Source organism: Brassica rapa, chromosome A09 (genome assembly GCF_000309985.2).
Source record: "Brassica rapa cultivar Chiifu-401-42 chromosome A09, CAAS_Brap_v3.01, whole genome shotgun sequence".
Classification (NCBI taxonomy): domain Eukaryota; kingdom Viridiplantae; phylum Streptophyta; class Magnoliopsida; order Brassicales; family Brassicaceae; genus Brassica; species Brassica rapa.
Genome location: NC_024803.2, coordinates 36,231,812 through 36,248,355, shown reverse-complemented (window position 1 = coordinate 36,248,355; position 16,544 = coordinate 36,231,812). Strand labels below are relative to the sequence as shown.

The window sequence follows — 16,544 nt, the reverse complement described above, 5'->3', positions numbered from 1 at the left end:
ATCTATGTTCGGTAAACATAGCTATTCACAATAAATGATATGCATGTTACGTATATAGTGCAATACATACTAAATATCGATGACGATTTACTGCACCATATTTAATTATTTATACATCTATATTCATAGACAAATTCAGTCGGTAAACAAAACCTCATTTGTGAAAGACATAAAATAAGGTCTAAAGCATGTTTACAAATGCATTAGGTTATCTATAGTGTGAAACGAAACTTAAGGAGTTGTTCGGAAATATTTATGTCCCAAAGCATTCAAATTCTACATTATTTGCTATCATTTTCAGTTTCTGAATGTTTCTTTGCTATTTTATCAACAGTAATTAAAATATAATGAGTAAAACAAAACATACATTGAAATATTGGCATCCACGAAAGCGATGAGCAAGTTGAATCTTAACCTTTAATTAAGAAAAATACAAGACAGTAGATTCAGAGAAGGAAGCAACAATTACGGCGAGGTTATAACAACGACTTGACAAATTTCCAAAACTAATATCGGCCATATTTTTAGGTCTCGCAAGCAAACTTCGCAAGAACATATTATATTTGTATTAGTCAAATGGTAATTTATCACAAAGTTGAATATTTTGTATGAAAGGGATAGTTACGTTATCTTTTGTGGTTATTAATCGATAAGAAAATATGTATGGACATCAACTCTTTGTCTTTGTTCTTGATGTACTTATTATGTTACTTGAAACCGTGATGATTATACAGTAAATACTAAAACTATATAATCATTGCATTTTGTCAACCAAAATTTTGAAACAAGGTGACTGGATACGTATATATCTACCTAACCACATTAATTAGACGATCCAATATGAATTTTATGCGTAAACCAAATATAGATCACAATGAACAACTAACCTATTACATACGAGATGTTAGAGACTAGATTATAGTTAATCAAGTATTTTTTTCAGACGGTTAGCTGGTCTCAAGCTTCCACGTTGAATCTTGAAAGTAATAGTGATTCTAGCCCTTTCTCACAAAAATAATAATAATAATAAGAATAGTGATTCTAAAAAATTTAATTATAAATTAGCTCTTGAAATGTTTTCGAAGTCAAAAGGTATATGTTTAGTGATAAATATTGTATTTATAGACTAATCAACCATACAAAATAATGAGATTGGTGATGAATTTTAGCCTTATATTTTGGAAAATTTTCTCAAATAGTTTTTTTTTAAAGTTTTTGTCACAAAAAATCTTCGACAAAAAATAATCAAAATAACCCATCTTTATTTTAAAAATTTTAAAAAAAAAATTAAAAAAAATTAAAACTCTATCACCAAAACTCCACCCCTTAATTCTAAATCCTAAATCTAGATTAATTAACCCTAGGATAAAAATATATTTTTACTTTTTAATCAAACTTATTTTGGTCATTTTCTTTATTTTGGCTATTTTTATGATAAAAAACTTAAAAAGAACTATCATATAAAATTTCTTTATATTATTTTTCATCATTTGGGACATTTTTATATTAAAACATTTGGCGCTTTTGATTTGAATACAAAACGTGTTCCCAAGTACTGTATAAATTTGTTAATTTACTTTCCAAAAATAATATAATGTTTGCATGCACAATTTGAATAAATCGTTATTTTGACATACTTTCACTCATAACATTAGGCAATTCAAGTGCCGTTTACGTATTTACATTATATTTTCAGTTTGGTATTTTTACACATTATACATTGACGGTTGATTGAGATAATCCAAGCTTTCAAATTGGAGAACTTAAGGAATTTATTTTTCAGTACCATATATGTCAACATTCTGAAATATTTGGCAAAATTACCAGATTCACCAGATGCTAAAATTCAAATGTATTTTTTACTGTTCACGACTCTCTAGTTTATAAAAAATGCACAATTAAATAATTTGCAGTTCGTTCAGACACGTGTACTAAACTCGAATATGACTTGTGCTGCCTAACAATTCAATATCGGTTATTGCAACTCGAGTTTGTCCTTCTATATTAAAAGGAAGTAGATGAAAAAACCGATAAACATGAAACTTAAAAACATTACAATAACTATGTGATTAAATACGCCAGCCAAAGAAAAATTATTACGTACTCCCTCTGTTTCAGAAAGAAGAAAGATGTATGTTTTAGATTTTTCAAATTTATTAAAAAAACATATCAAATTTTAGTTATCAATGTATTATTTTCTATTATCAACTATTTTCCACAACTTTTAACCAATATTTTTTTTTATAAACATCATTATGTTTTTTGAAGTTTACAATTTACAATTAATTTATGCATTGAAAATATAAAACATACATCTTTTTGAAACAATTTTTTTTTCTAGAATATAGATTTTTTTTAACGCAGGGAATGTTTCTTCTGAATTTTTTTCCTAAAAGATACTATAACCGCAATTTCAACCTTTCACACACAAAATAAAAAGCAAGAAAGAGTAAGGGACCTAAAACTACTACCGAACATTGAGATAGAGGAGACGACGACGTTAAAAATCACTTTTGCTTATATGTTTTCAACTTTTTATATATATGTATGGATATAGATCACGTACTGCTTAGCTCAGTAATTACACATGATGAAATGTTACTGTGAATGGTATACAATCATGAACTCAAACTCTTTTTCTAATAGAAAAGAAGAAAAAAATAACTAACTAAAATGTAAAACTCCCTATCAATCAAGCAAAAGTAAATAAAAATTCAAATAGGGTAAGGCTAGAAGCTTAAAGTGATGTTTTCGTATCAATCTCAATCTCTCGCCATACCTCCAACGCCATTAAAACTTTAATAAACCTAACTTTTTCTATCCATTAAGTTGTCTATAAATACACATACTTCCCACAGCAAAGAGTCTCATCTTACTCACAAGAATCATTCACACAGACACACTCTTTCTTAAAAACACCTTTTATTTGAATAATACCGTTTCCATCCTCCAAAAGGCTTTACTCGAGATGGCACGTTGTTGCGTACCTCTTGCTATTTTCTTAGGCGTTCTTTTGATGCTCTCGTGGTGTGAAGCTTTGAGTAGCAACGTTGATGATGGATATGGTCATGAAGATGGAAGGTACGAATCCGATAGCTTAATCAAGCTCAACAACGACGACGTTCTTACCTTGAAAAGCTCCGATAAACCCACTCCCGAATCATCAACTGTTAGTGTATCAGACTTCGGAGCTAAGGGAGATGGAAAAACCGATGATACTCAGGTATATATATCATGTTTACTATTTTGAAAAAGAAAAAATAATTTTAAATCATGTTTACAATGATGGAAATAAAATTATTTAATAAAAATTTCGCTATGGTTTTAAATCATGTTTACAATGATGTATGGATAAAGCAATTCAGAAGATTTATATATATATAAAATATTCTATTTTAATTGAAATTTATGATGCATGCATGCTTAATCATAGGCCTTCAAGAAAGCATGGAAGAAAGCATGTTCAACAAAAGAAGTTACTAGCTTCTTGGTTCCTAAAGGGAAGACTTATCTCCTTAAGTCTACTCAGTTCAGAGGCCCATGCAAATCTTTACGTAGCTTTCAGGTAGTATTTATATGATTTTAAAAATCTTTAGTATTCCATTAATTCATAAATTTAATGAACTAGTTGTACTTTTTACGGATTAAACGCAGATCCTCGGAACATTATCAGCATCTACAAAACGATCGGATTACAACAAAGACAAAAACCATTGGCTTATATTGGAGCACGTTAACAATCTATCAGTCGACGGCGGCTCCGAGGGGACTGTTGATGGAAACGGAAAAATCTGGTGGCAAAACTCATGCAAAATCGACCGATCTAAGGTTTGTAGTGTCCACAAATTACTATATGTCACACACATGTATCTTTAAGCATATACTGATTTAAAATTCCCCTTGTTAACTGTAATCACGCTAATATTAATTGGTTTCCTTCTCTTTTATTGCAGCCATGCACAAAAGCGCCAACGGTACGTAAATACAAAAGCTCCATATATGCACATGTTCAAAGTAAGTGAATGCTTTGATTATAAAATTGGCATATGTATATATGTGTGTTTTATGGTAATGCAGGCTCTAACTTTCTACAACTTAATGAACTTGAATGTGAATAATCTGAGAGTGAGAAATGCGCAGCAGATTCAGATTTCGGTTGAGAAGTGCAACAATGTTAATATAAAGAATGTCGAGATCACTGCTCCTGGCGATAGTCCCAACACGGATGGTATTCATATTACTAACACCCAAAACATTCGAGTCTCCAATTCACACATTGGAACAGGTAATAATGATCCCTATATATATACTATTCGAGTTTATGGATTCGAGTACGTATATTAGTTACAATATTCATAGTTGCTTTTCTATAGGTGATGATTGTATATCCATTGAGGATGGATCCCAAAATGTTCAAATCAATGATTTAACTTGTGGCCCCGGTCACGGAATCAGGTAAGTCGATACATCTTTTTCTTTTTCAAATTATAATTAAAGGGCAGTGAAGTTTTATTTTAAATATATTTAATAATATGATAAATCTTACAAATAATTAAATTAAATATATAATATATGAATCTATATTTAATTTTTGAAATGAGAAGCATTGGGAGCTTGGGGGATGACAATTCCAAAGCTTATGTCTCGGGAGTTAATGTGGATGGTGCTAAGCTCACTGAGACTGACAATGGAGTAAGAATCAAGACTTATCAGGTGACTGATTATGAGTTTTTTTTTCAATTTCACAAACAAATTTGTTTTAAAATTGTTAATATATAACAATACCCCTTATTGAATATTTCAGGGAGGGTCAGGAACTGCCAAGAACATTAAGTTTCAAAACATTCGTATGCAAAATGTCAAGAATCCTATCATAATCGACCAGAACTACTGCGACAAGGACAAATGCGAACAACAAGTAATTGATTAATCGATTAATTTGATTTTTCGAAATTTGTATTTTGTTTAATAAACTAGACTCATTCGCCTTATAATATATTTGCTTATTAGGACTCAGCGGTGCAAGTGGACAATGTGGTGTACCGGAACATAAGCGGTACGAGCGCAACCGATGTGGCAATAACGTTTGATTGCAGTGAGAAATATACATGCAAAGGTATTGTGCTTGACAATGTGAACATCAAAGGAGGAACAGCATCTTGCAAGAATGCGAACGTTAAGAATCAAGGCTACGTTTCTCCTCAATGCTCTTAAGTAACTACTTAGCTAATTCTATACTAATATACACACACACACATATATATATATATATATATATATATATATATACATGTATATTGTACTCTACATATTGATTCTTGCTATGTGTATAGATAGTAAAGATATGGGGAATAAACATACAATAGTCAATAGTCGAAAGATTTCTTGTCTTGTATACTACTATTGTTTTAGTGACAAAAAAAAAAAGTATACTACTATTGTTTATTATTTGTATTTCCACGAATATGAATAAGATTATGGGGTTGTCTGATATTCTTTTGAACTATTAATTATTGTGATTTGTGACCATATATACGAATTACACTAAAGGTGGTTTCATTATTTTAACATAATAGTTTGGTAAGTAAAATATAATGAAAATATAGCTGCTCATACTTCAGTTTCTTATTTAACAAAAAAATTAAGTTGTGCAAGTAAATGTTGATACAAGTCACACGGGCCGAGTCTGTGCCTGCGGCCTTGAAATCTGAATACTAAAAATGTTAATCCAGAGTGTGGTTTCCTAACTTATTACAGAATTAGCTGTCAAATCCCAAAATTAACCAAAAAGAACTAGTTTTCAGTGAGCGCTTGCTTTATGGCACACTTTACTAAAGGTTCATTAAATAAAATCTTGATGTATTTCTCCTACACTTGTTAACTACTTGAGATTCTCAAGGAGCTCTTGTGTTTTAGAGCACGATTATCTCCACTTTTTAGGAGGGTTCTTAAGAGGTAGAACCCACAAAAAATTTAAGAGTTGATGTCTAAACTTCTTCTTTTAAGAGTTTGGTTTTGCACTTTCACAGATCTCACTAACACGTAGCGACCCACGACTGGTTAGTTTTTATTTTTTTTTAAATAAAAAAAATAAAAATTTTAGGGTTAAAGATACTCTTAGACTACTGGATTAAAGTCCACTGTATTAAAATTTAAAATCATGATGTAATTTCATGTAAATTAAGATTTTCCTCTGATTTTGTTGCTACATATATAATTCAATATGAGGAGGGTAAAACTATATACATTCTTGTCTTTTTTTTTTCTTTTGTTAATGCCGTTGGTCTCAAATCTCAAACGGAATTAAAGGCAAAAGTTGACAAGAACTTTTGCTTTTTGTTTTTTCTAATAATTATCATAAAACATCCGAGGAAATTGCGAAATCAATGTTCATAGAATAAGGTACATATAAAAAAAAAAAATGTCTTCATATTAATGCGATTACACAATGGTGAAAGCTTATGTAGTTTTACCCTTTTCTACTTCACTTCTTGTTTTGTTCTTCGGTGGCTGCTGGCTTACTCGGCTCCTCCACTGTTGCTGCCGTCGCTGGAGGTGGCGGTGGCGGTGTAGGAGGAGGAGGGGAGGCGGCGGTGGGGACTCCAGCATCTATGCAGCTACGGCACTTTCTCTCAACCCAACCTTCGATGTCATGGTCTCCTCCGTCAGATAAATGGCGGCCGCCGCAGAGTCTAGCGAAGATGCCGGCTAAGACTGATAATATGGTGATGACGGCTAAGACGATGACGAGTGTTTCTATTGAACGGTGGTCCGAGTTGTGACTCGGCTGGTCTTGTGGAGGTGGGTCCACGTATATGGTGGTTGGCGTGGTTGTGGTGCCGATTTGGTCATCGAGTCTTGCTGTGATTCCGAACATGATAGTGAGTGAGAGAACTAGAGAGAGAGTTTCAGGTGAGATTGTGGGAGGGGGGAGGCAAGGGTTGAAGTGTTAGAAGTGGAGACTGGAGAGTGTTGTTATTTAATAACTGTATAAATACTTTATAATAAAATAAAAATACAATAAAGGCTAAATGGTTTAATTATTATGATTAATCTTTTTTCTTTCGTATCTATGATTTCAATATGTACTCAATTGATTCACATGCATTGGATCTAAAAGATATTCACGTCACTTGACTCATTTCAAAATAATCAAATTATATAAACTAGTTAATTAAAAGTTTACGAAAAAACAAAACTATATGGTAAAAATTAATTATCCCAATTCCCAATTTGTCCTCAGTGTCTGTAGAAACCGAAAACCACATGCATTTGGTTAAAACCAAGAGGTAAATGTTTTGTTGTCCCCATCAAACTTTAATTACCCTCTCTGCCACTTCTCGTCTGCTTCTTGTCTCTCTATCGTGCTCCCATTGACTCAAACTTAAAACAATTTTATTTATTCATACAAAAAAATGTAATCACCGTGAACACATACATATTCATTTTATATATGAACTCACTAGTAACTGAGTTAGATTTAGCCTTTGTCTTTATATGACTGTAAAGTTTTGGCAGGGTGAGATATCAATGGGTGGGGTTATTTCATCTTGTTTTATCTCTGCCTCTTCTCATAACTTTTTTTTTAAATATGTCAATGTGTCAGCTCAATAATGTTACTCAGTAAAAAAAACTCAATTTATCATATGAAAATCAAGAAATTGATATATACAAGGAAAAATATCTGGTGCTCTGACTAAAAAAGGATTGGCACATTACCAAAGAGGCTAATAGCCCAATACTGAAAACTTATAAACCCTTAAAAGCCCACTTTCGAATTAAAGCCTTAAAGCCCAGTTAGGAAAAAGAGTTGACTTTAAATAGAAGAAAAGAAGTAAACGTTGACATTTCTTCACGATTCTTCCTGCGAGTTTTCCCTTCATCTGAATTCTCGGAATCTGGGATTTTCTTTTCCCGGAAAACTCTCTTGTTCTGTATTATATATATATTTCGAAACATCATCTGTCTCAAATGGGAACTCCGGAGTTTCCAGATCTGGGGAAACACTGCTCCGTAGATGATTGCAAGCAGATCGATTTCTTACCATTCACATGCGATCGCTGCACTCAGGTTTCCAATTCAGATTCATTTGTTTTTATGTCTGAATCAACAACATATGGAGAAGTTGATCTCTTGTTGTCTTGCAGGTGTTTTGTTTGGATCATCGTAGCTACAATAACCACAATTGTCCGAAAGGAAACAGAGGAGATGTAACGGTCGTTATCTGTCCGTTATGTGCTAAAGGAGTTCGGTTAAACCCTGACGAAGATCCGAACATCACTTGGGAGAAACATGTTAGTTCAAATTGTGATCCATCAAGCTACGAGAAAACTGTCAAGAAGAAGAAATGTCCTGTTCCAAGGTGCAGAGAGTTGCTAACGTTCTCCAACACGATAAGATGTAGAGATTGTAGTGTTGAGCATTGCTTGAAACATCGGTTTGGGCCTGACCATGGTTGTGCTGGACCTAAGAAACCTGAATCGAGATGGTCTAGTCTTTTAGCTTCGGCGGAGGCAAGTATCAGCAGGCTCGGTACCGATCTTAGCCAGAAGTTACAGTTTGCTAATGGCAATTCAGAGAAAATGCCGGAGAAGAATGGTAAAGTTACGGTTGATGTTTGTCCGAAATGCAGCGAGGGTTTCGTGATCCGGTGGATTTATTGAAGCATATCGATAAGGATCACCATGGTACTTCTAAAGCTTAGATTTTTATAAGCATGAAAGTGGTGAAGTGGTTACATATTGTTGTAAATGTATGATTGATTAATTTTTTGTTACAATTTTTTTTACTAGCTTGGGACTGACTAATTAACAACCTGGTGAAAGTTGCTTCATAGATTTAAGAATGTGACTGTGTAGAGTCCGTGCTAAAGACTAGGAGCAAGAAGCTTGTCTCGTGATGATAGTGTTACTTTTTAAATCTCCCATCGCGAGACAAGCTTCTTGTCCCCTGGGATTTACTCACGCAGGGGACAAGACTTTATTGTTTCATAGACAATATTGTTGCATATGTTTTGTACTTACATGCACACAACAGGAGCTATACTTAGGACGTTAAATCGTTGTATACTTGCTCGTTACTAGGGCTGGGAATTTGATTAAAAAACCGCAGGTTTCGCCCGCTTACCCGCCACAGGGCGGGTGCGGGTCAAGATATCTTTGATGTGGGACGAATGCGGATTGAATATTTTTGATGCGGGTCAACCATTTAGAACCATGGGCCAAATTTATAAATGTCTTTTGGAGTTTAATGTATGCATTAGTTACCTTGCATCACACAATTAAAGCTTATAGATAGTATCTTTCATGTTTTGTTGAAAAAGACAAGACAACTATAGTTTTCTCTAGACATTACTATGGAAGAGAACTCCATGCTAAATATACGTGTGAACTTAACGGCTCCTCTGAAAGGCGTGGAGACTATAAACACTAAATGAGCCATCTCCTCTCGTCTTCCTTGTCTTTTTATAGTCACACGTAAAACTAAAATAAAGACGTGAGATTTGGACATATACAAGCGGAGACCCAACACGAAGACTACTATCACAACTAATCACCGTTGGATTTTCATGACGTGATAAGAGATTGACCGTTGATATTTATTAAGACGTAGACTGTAAACACTAGACAACTTCTTCTCAGCTTCCTTGTCCTATTAATAAGGTTAGAAAATATATAAAAGAAAGACGTTGAACTTAACCAGAGCGAAGACTCAGCGTAGACTCTTCAATCTCAATGGCAGTTGGAAAGGAGAACACGGAGGTGGCGGCGGCGGTACCGATGGATAAAGGTGGCGAGATACTGAAGCCACGTACGGACAAGAGAGAGTATCGGAGGATTGTTCTCAAGAACTCTCTTCAAGTCTTGTTAATCAGCGATCCAGAGACTGACAAGGTAAAGATCAATTCATGTTTCTAGTTTAACTGCTCATACAAGAAAGATTAACTGATTCATCTGTGTGCTCCTAGTGTGCTGCTTCAATGAACGTTAGCGTTGGATCATTCTCGGATCCAGAAGGGTTAGATGGGCTTGCTCATTTCCTTGGTACGTTTCTTCATTTCAAGATTCAGTCACTCAGTTCTGTCTATGTAAACAGTTATGAGCACTTTAGTATCTGATTTATATTTTATTTTATTTTTGGGGGATATTGTCAAGAGCATATGCTGTTTTATGCAAGTGAAAAGTACCCAGAGGAAGATAGTTACTCCAAGTACATCACTGAGGTAATATAATATTTGTTATTCTCCAGCTCTCTTATATACAAACTTGATCATAATTTGATCTTCTTTGTTTTATTAGCATGGCGGTAGTACAAATGCTTATACATCCACTGAAGACACAAACTATCATTTTGATATCAACACAGACTCTTTTGATGAGGCTTTGGACAGGTAAGACTTACATTTTGTTTTTATGTTTTTCTGTTTTGTGTACTAATCTTTAACACATTCGTCAGGTTTGCACAGTTCTTTATTAAACCATTGATGTCAGCTGATGCCACCATGAGGGAAATCAAGGCTGTTGACTCTGGTTACCTTCTTGTCTTTTCTTGAATAGCTTTCATGTTGCAGTTTGTTTTTAGTAATAAAATTCTAACGAGTACTCTCTCATCCAGAGAATCAGAAAAACTTGTTGTCTGACTCCTGGCGAATGCGTCAGGTATCTTCCCCTCTAGCTTGTTGTACTTATATGTCTTAAAACCTCTGCATGTTTGACAACTCACAAGTCTGTTGATACTTATGTCTAGCAGATAAATTGAGAGTGTTTTGTCTTTCTTATTGGTTCACACAGTTACAGAAGCATCTAAGTAGAGAAGACCATCCATATCACAAATTTAGCACAGGTTCATATTCTACCCATTCTTATAATTGGTGTGTTAATTATGCTGCTAAGAAAGTTGATATGTTTTCTTAGGGAACATGGATACTCTTCATGTACAACCCGAAGCAAAAGGAATAGATACAAGGAGTGAACTTATTAAATTCTATGATAAGCACTACTCTGCCAATATCATGCATCTGGTTGTTTATGGCAAAGGTAGGTGTTGAATCTAAACCCAAAACTCAAAGTTTCTTCAGTTTCTTTTGTTTCTGATAACAATACATATCCTTTCTCTTGATGTAATCAGAAAGCCTTGACAAAACTCAATGTCTAGTGGAAGGGATGTTCCAGGAAATCCGGAACACCAACAAGAGTGTTCCTAGATTTCCTGGTCAGCCGTGTACTCAGGACCATTTGCAGGTTTTGTGTTCTTTATTTCAGATTCAACATTTGTTTCAGCTTATACCATAATGTTTCTTACTTGGTATCTTTGGTGGTGGTTGTTCTAGGTTCTTGTGAAGGCTGTACCTATAAAGCAGGGTCACAAGCTTACTGTTTCATGGCCTGTAACACCTAGCATCCATCATTATGAAGAAGCACCATGCATGTATCTTGGTCATCTAATTGGTCATGAAGCCGAAGGAAGTTTGTTTCATGCGTTAAAACACTTAGGTAGGTTCTCTTTTGGGGCCAAACTAATAAATGTTTAAGCACAGATTCTATCTGAAAGGAGTATATAAAAAATGTTGCTGTCAATAGCCAAGATAAATCTTAAAGATTAATTGTTTCCGCTGTACTAGTCATAAATCTAGTAGATTTGCTTAATATTTTCCTAATACTAGCACAGGTTGGGCTACGAGTCTGTATGCTGGTGAAGCAGACTGGACTATGGAGTATTCTTTCTTTGATGTTTCAGTTAGTCTTACTGATGCTGGCCATGGTATCAAACTTCCTTATGTTGAATATATAGATGCTACCGGTGTGCTTGATATTATCAGGATCTGGTTTGATATTGTGTCTTGTTTGGTTTATAGAACATATGCAAGATATTATAGGGTTGTTGTTCAGACACATTAAGCTTTTACAACAGTCTGGTGTTTCCCAGTGGATTTTTGATGAGGTATTGTTATTATTAATCTTATTTAGTGTCATTAAAAAGCTTGATACATTTTATTTTATTTGATTGTGGTTGAAGCTCTCAGCTATCTCTGAAGCAGAGTTTCATTATCAAGCCAAAATAGATCCAATCTCTTATGTTGTGGATATTTCATCAAACATGACGGTAATAGTCTTTTTCTTAGTACTGAACATTTCACATTCTTTTAAAGAAAATTCTTATGTGTCTTTTGCAATTGTGCTTCAGATATACCCAACCAAGCATTGGCTCGTTGCATCATCCCTACCTTCAAAATTTAACCCAGAAATTGTACAAAAGATTCTGAACCAGCTTTCTCCTAGCAATGTCAGGTAAGTCTCTGTTGTTGGAATGCATCTTACACAAGCAAACAATGACCTAGTGTTGTATTCTTTAAGCAGCCCTTAGGCCTTAATGTGATCTTATAATTTACATGCAGTTCAAGTATTGATAACCTAAGCTCACTCTCCATTATATTTGTAGAATATTTTGGAAATCAAATAATTTTGAAGGACAAACTGACAAGGTTGAGCCATGGTACAACACTGCTTATTCATTTGAGAATATAACCGAACTTACTATTCAGGTTGGCTTTTGATATACTTTTAGTTTCCTTTATGTGTTCAAATTTGTATTCTCTTTGATTTAGAAATGTGCTTGACAATTACAGGAGTGGGTGAAGTCTGCACCTGATGTAAATTTGATTCTACCAACACCTAATGTCTTCATTCCTACAGATTTTTCATTAAAGGATGTTAAAAATAAGGTTCAGTTCCATCACTCTAGTTAAAAAAAATGTCTTACAAAGCAACTTTATCTCATGATGCCTAACTAAGTTCTGGAACAGGAAACCTTTCCTGTTTTGTTGAGAAAGACACCATTCTCAAGATTGTGGTACAAACCGGATACAAAGTTCTTCAAACCAAAGGCATATGTTAATATAGATTTCAACTGCCCCCTTGCATTCACTTCTCCTGAAGCTGCTGTTCTTTCCAATACTTTTGTTTGGTTGCTTGTGGACTACTTAAATGAATACGGTAAGATTTTATATATATATATATATATATATATATATATATATATATATATATATTTCTCTTTGAACTACCTCTAGTCATTAGGCAAAACAACTCTATAGTAATAGAATTTTTTTTATGTCATCTTTACTCCTATATATGTTTCAGCTTACTATGCTCAGACTGCTGGTCTTGACTATGGATTAAGTATTTCAGACGATGGTTTTGAGGTAAGCTTGTGTACAAGGATTCTGACGTTTCCTTGTGTACTTTGCTCAGTGAATCTCATGTTTGACTAAAGTGTTTCTCATTTCCAGCTCTATCTTGTTGGCTTTAATCATAAACTGAGGATCTTACTTGGAGCTGTCATGCAAAAGATAGCAAAATTTGAAGTTAAACCTGACAGGTTTTCTGTTGTCAAGGTAAGCAACCTTGATAGTAGACCTTGTCACTCGTTCTAAGTAATCAACCACTTCCCTCATTGCATGATTTTAACCATAATAGGAAACAATGACCAAGGCATACCAAAACTACAAGTTCCAACAACCATATCAACAAGCATTGAGTTACTGCTCATTGGTTTTACAAGATAACACTTGGCCTTGGACAGAGGAATTAGATGCTCTTTCTCATTTAGAAGCTGAAGACTTGGCTAGTTATGTTCCAATGCTGTTATCAAGAACCTTTGTTGAGTGCTACATAGCAGGTAACAATCTTTATCCTATTGTATGATACTTTGGTCTCTTATCCTTTTGTATACACATCATGGTATGTATTTTTTCAGGAAACGTTGAGAAGAATGAAGCTGAGTCAATGGTGAAGTATATTGAAGATGTTCTTTTCAGCGGTCCAAAACCTATTTCTCGTCCGTTATTTCCATCACAATTCCTGACAAGTAGGGTTGTAGAGCTGGGAAAAGGAATGAGATACTTCTACCATCAAGAAGGATCAAACCCCAGTGATGAAAACTCTGCTCTAGTGCATTATATTCAGGTTCATCAAGATGAATTTGCAATGAATAGCAAACTTCACCTTTTCAGTCTCATTGCAAAGCAAGCCACTTTCCACCAGCTTAGAACAGTGGAGCAACTTGGTTACATCACTTCACTTTCTCGGAGGTACGTATCTATTTCTCTAAATAATATCCAGAGCCGGGGCTTTAAAAAATTATATTATTGTATATGTGTATATATTTTGGTATAATAATATAAAAAGTTAATTACAAAACCAAAAAAAAAAAGTTAACGAAAACTTTAGTTTACAAAAATAAGAAACAATATTATATGAATTTTATATTGTTATAATTTAGGAGGGCCTATTGGAAATAGAATTTGTGTGGAGTTTTAAAATTTTAAGAGTTAATAGATTTTTAAAAGTTAAGTAGATTTAATGAATTCTTACCCAATGTATTGTATAAATTGTCATTGATTATTATAGATTTTCATATATACTTTTCTTTCCAAACTTCTCTTTCTATTATTATTTATTTTTTAAAAAAAATTCTTTCATAAAATAGAACTATTTGAAAATTAAATAAAAATTTTGGTTTTTTAATATTTTGACATTTTGATTTGTCTTATTTGATTTTTGCTTTAAAGTTTTTAAGATCAACCTATGAATTTTCTCATAATTTTATTTTAATATCAAATAGTTATAATTCATGAAAGATTTTTTATTAAATTGTTATTTTTAATAATTTCTTTTATCTTTAGTTTTCTTTTTACAATTATCTTTGACTTGACAATAAAAATGTAAAAAAATCTTGTTGTGTTTGTGTTTTTGTTACATAGATTTTGAGAATCCTATGACTATATGTGATATTTGTAAAGTTGAGTGTTATACGTAAAACTAGAGAGAATTTATGTACCAATAACAAAAGAGTTTAATAGAATTACAAAGTCAATAAAAACTAAACATTTTGAATAACATAGGATTTCTATAGAATTTAAAAGTCCACAAACCAATAACAAAGGATTCTAATAAGATTTTAAGAATTCATAAACCAATAACAATGAAATCTCTAAATTTTAAAATTTAACTCCCAATAACCCCTCTTAGATATAAATAGACAGTATACTAATAAAATTATGATTTTCTCTTTTAAAAAAGTTGTTTATAATTTTTATTAAATAATATGCAAGCATTTTATTTTGAATAGGGCCCTAAACTCTAATAATATCCAGAGTTATTATGTTTTTGATGCATAACCACTTTCTTCCTGCAACACAGCCTCAAAGCTGGTGTCTATGGAGTACAATTCATTATCCAGTCTTCAGTTAAGGTACCAACTTATCTTGCCTCTCTCTTCCACTCAGACATTGAGTTTCTTAACTTTCTTTTGAGTTTATTGTTTATAGGGTCCTGGACATATTGATTCAAGGGTGGAGTCACTACTCAAGGACCTTGAGAGTAAGATTTACAAGATAAGTGATGAGGAATTCAAGGTGAGATGGCCTAACTAGATTACTATATAGAATCATATTTAATTTGCTTAAGAGAAACCCCAGCATCACCATTAAAGCCTATTTGTAACTGACATGACTTTCTACATAGAGCAATGTAACAACTTTGATAGACATGAAGCTTGAGAAGCACAAGAACTTGTCGGATGAATCTTACTTTTACTGGGAACAGATTCAAAACGGGACATTCAAATTCAACCGCAGAGATGAAGAGGTACCATATGAACATTTGCTCTTGCTTTCTCCATAGTTATCTCTGAACAGAGATCAAACACTTGAAGCTTAGCTCAAGCCAGTAACATAGCTTCGTGGGGGTGATGTTTTTTGTGGTTAGGTGGCGGCACTAAGAGAGCTGAAGAAGGAAGAACTGATAGATTTCTTTGACGAATACATAAAAGTTGACGCACCAAAGAAGAAATCGCTGAGCATATGCGTTTACGGAAGCCAGCATGTGAAGGAATTGGCGTCTGACAAAGACGAAGTTGCATCACACTTCACCGAGATACAAGACATTGTCGGTTTCAGAAAGTCTCAACCTCTTTACGGGTCGTTGAAAGGATGGAACCAGCTGAAACTGTGAAGAGGTTCACTTTCAAACTCTTTTCAAGGATATGCATCATGAACAAACACAAGTATACCAAAACGATATTGATCATATTGACATATTGTCTATGTGAATCTTTATTCATATGTAAAACATAGATGTTATCATTAATCATTGAAAAACAGGAATGATATGGTATCATTGGGACAGCTAATAACATCGATGTTGACTCTATTATCTAAAATTCTCAATTCATTTGTTAACTCTCAGAAGAATCTTCGGGTGTGATTCAATGAATGATATCATTGTTGACTTGCAAGAATCTTCGGATGTGATTCAATGAATGATAGTTCGATCCAATAATTGATATTTTCTGATTCCCAGCTTTATGGAATATGGGCTCAACCAGTGGGCCACATATGAGATCTCTCTTAAAGATCCGACAAGAATAAAACGAATTGCGAATAATATAAAAGATGCTTGCAGCCGTAAGCAAAGAATTATTCCAAAGGGTAAAGAATCATTCCAAAAGGCAAATAACTTCGTCCAATGTTAGGGGTTAAACCA

At 33.6% G+C, this 16,544-nt stretch overlaps 4 protein-coding genes across 6 annotated transcripts; 3 read left to right on the top strand and 1 right to left on the bottom strand.

Moving 5' to 3' along the window:
* Positions 1–202: 202 nt before the first annotated feature.
* LOC103841655 (polygalacturonase ADPG1) lies at positions 203–5,496 on the top strand. Of its 2 annotated transcripts, none has more exons than XM_009118204.2 (9): positions 203–3,223; positions 3,434–3,565; positions 3,655–3,828; positions 3,954–3,974; positions 4,144–4,285; positions 4,374–4,455; positions 4,605–4,713; positions 4,805–4,918; positions 5,011–5,496. In XM_009118204.2, the coding sequence occupies exons 1-9, from the start codon at positions 2,969–2,971 to the stop codon at positions 5,212–5,214; spliced, it is 1,233 nt and encodes a 410-aa protein (XP_009116452.1). In that variant the 5' UTR covers positions 203–2,968; the 3' UTR covers positions 5,215–5,496. The 2 variants fall into 2 exon arrangements, with proteins under 2 accessions (XP_009116452.1, XP_009116451.1); XM_009118203.2 differs by having other exon boundaries at positions 4,078–4,285.
* Positions 5,497–6,186: 690 nt separating this feature from the next.
* LOC103841654 lies at positions 6,187–7,424 on the bottom strand. Its single transcript, XM_009118202.3, has one exon. It carries the CDS (start codon positions 6,875–6,877, stop codon positions 6,485–6,487), a length of 393 nt encoding a protein of 130 aa, XP_009116450.2. The 5' UTR covers positions 6,878–7,424; the 3' UTR covers positions 6,187–6,484.
* A 290-nt stretch (positions 7,425–7,714) lies between these two features.
* LOC103841653 (zinc finger AN1 and C2H2 domain-containing stress-associated protein 13) lies at positions 7,715–8,833 on the top strand. Its single transcript, XM_009118201.3, has 2 exons — positions 7,715–8,070; positions 8,148–8,833. The coding sequence occupies exons 1-2, from the start codon at positions 7,972–7,974 to the stop codon at positions 8,661–8,663; spliced, it is 615 nt and encodes a 204-aa protein (XP_009116449.2). The 5' UTR covers positions 7,715–7,971; the 3' UTR covers positions 8,664–8,833.
* Positions 8,834–9,637: 804 nt separating this feature from the next.
* Positions 9,638–16,242, top strand: LOC103841652 (insulin-degrading enzyme-like 2). 2 transcript variants are annotated; one of them, XM_033280071.1, is made up of 25 exons: positions 9,638–9,893; positions 9,968–10,043; positions 10,155–10,222; positions 10,299–10,390; positions 10,456–10,529; positions 10,615–10,658; positions 10,791–10,842; positions 10,914–11,036; positions 11,128–11,240; positions 11,330–11,492; positions 11,668–11,760; positions 11,855–11,940; positions 12,016–12,102; positions 12,184–12,287; positions 12,439–12,541; positions 12,626–12,721; positions 12,803–12,992; positions 13,140–13,201; positions 13,289–13,393; positions 13,476–13,677; positions 13,756–14,089; positions 15,201–15,252; positions 15,329–15,415; positions 15,525–15,647; positions 15,768–16,242. In XM_033280071.1, exons 1-25 carry the CDS (start codon positions 9,735–9,737, stop codon positions 16,011–16,013), a joined length of 2,934 nt encoding a protein of 977 aa, XP_033135962.1. In that variant the 5' UTR covers positions 9,638–9,734; the 3' UTR covers positions 16,014–16,242. The 2 variants fall into 2 exon arrangements, with proteins under 2 accessions (XP_033135962.1, XP_033135963.1); XM_033280072.1 differs by lacking the exons at positions 9,638–9,893; positions 9,968–10,043; positions 10,155–10,222; positions 10,299–10,390 and having other exon boundaries at positions 10,750–10,842.
* The last annotated feature ends 302 nt before the right edge of the window (positions 16,243–16,544 follow it).

Bases quoted from the DNA above. Each gene is read 5' to 3' on its own strand.
- LOC103841653 (XM_009118201.3), top strand. From the start codon at position 7,972: ATGGGAACTCCGGAGTTTCCAGATCTGGGGAAACACTGCTCCGTAGAT. The intron at 8,071-8,147 runs GTTTCCAATTCA...GTTGTCTTGCAG, and splicing joins CATGCGATCGCTGCACTCAG to GTGTTTTGTTTGGATCATCG.
- LOC103841652 (XM_033280071.1), top strand. From the start codon at position 9,735: ATGGCAGTTGGAAAGGAGAACACGGAGGTGGCGGCGGCGGTACCGATG. The intron at 10,391-10,455 runs GTAAGACTTACA...CACATTCGTCAG, and splicing joins TTTGATGAGGCTTTGGACAG to GTTTGCACAGTTCTTTATTA. The intron at 15,253-15,328 runs GTACCAACTTAT...TATTGTTTATAG, and splicing joins TTATCCAGTCTTCAGTTAAG to GGTCCTGGACATATTGATTC.
- LOC103841654 (XM_009118202.3), bottom strand. From the start codon at position 6,877: ATGTTCGGAATCACAGCAAGACTCGATGACCAAATCGGCACCACAACC.
- LOC103841655 (XM_009118203.2), top strand. From the start codon at position 2,969: ATGGCACGTTGTTGCGTACCTCTTGCTATTTTCTTAGGCGTTCTTTTG. The intron at 3,829-3,953 runs GTTTGTAGTGTC...CTTTTATTGCAG, and splicing joins GCAAAATCGACCGATCTAAG to CCATGCACAAAAGCGCCAAC. The intron at 4,714-4,804 runs GTGACTGATTAT...TGAATATTTCAG, and splicing joins TAAGAATCAAGACTTATCAG to GGAGGGTCAGGAACTGCCAA.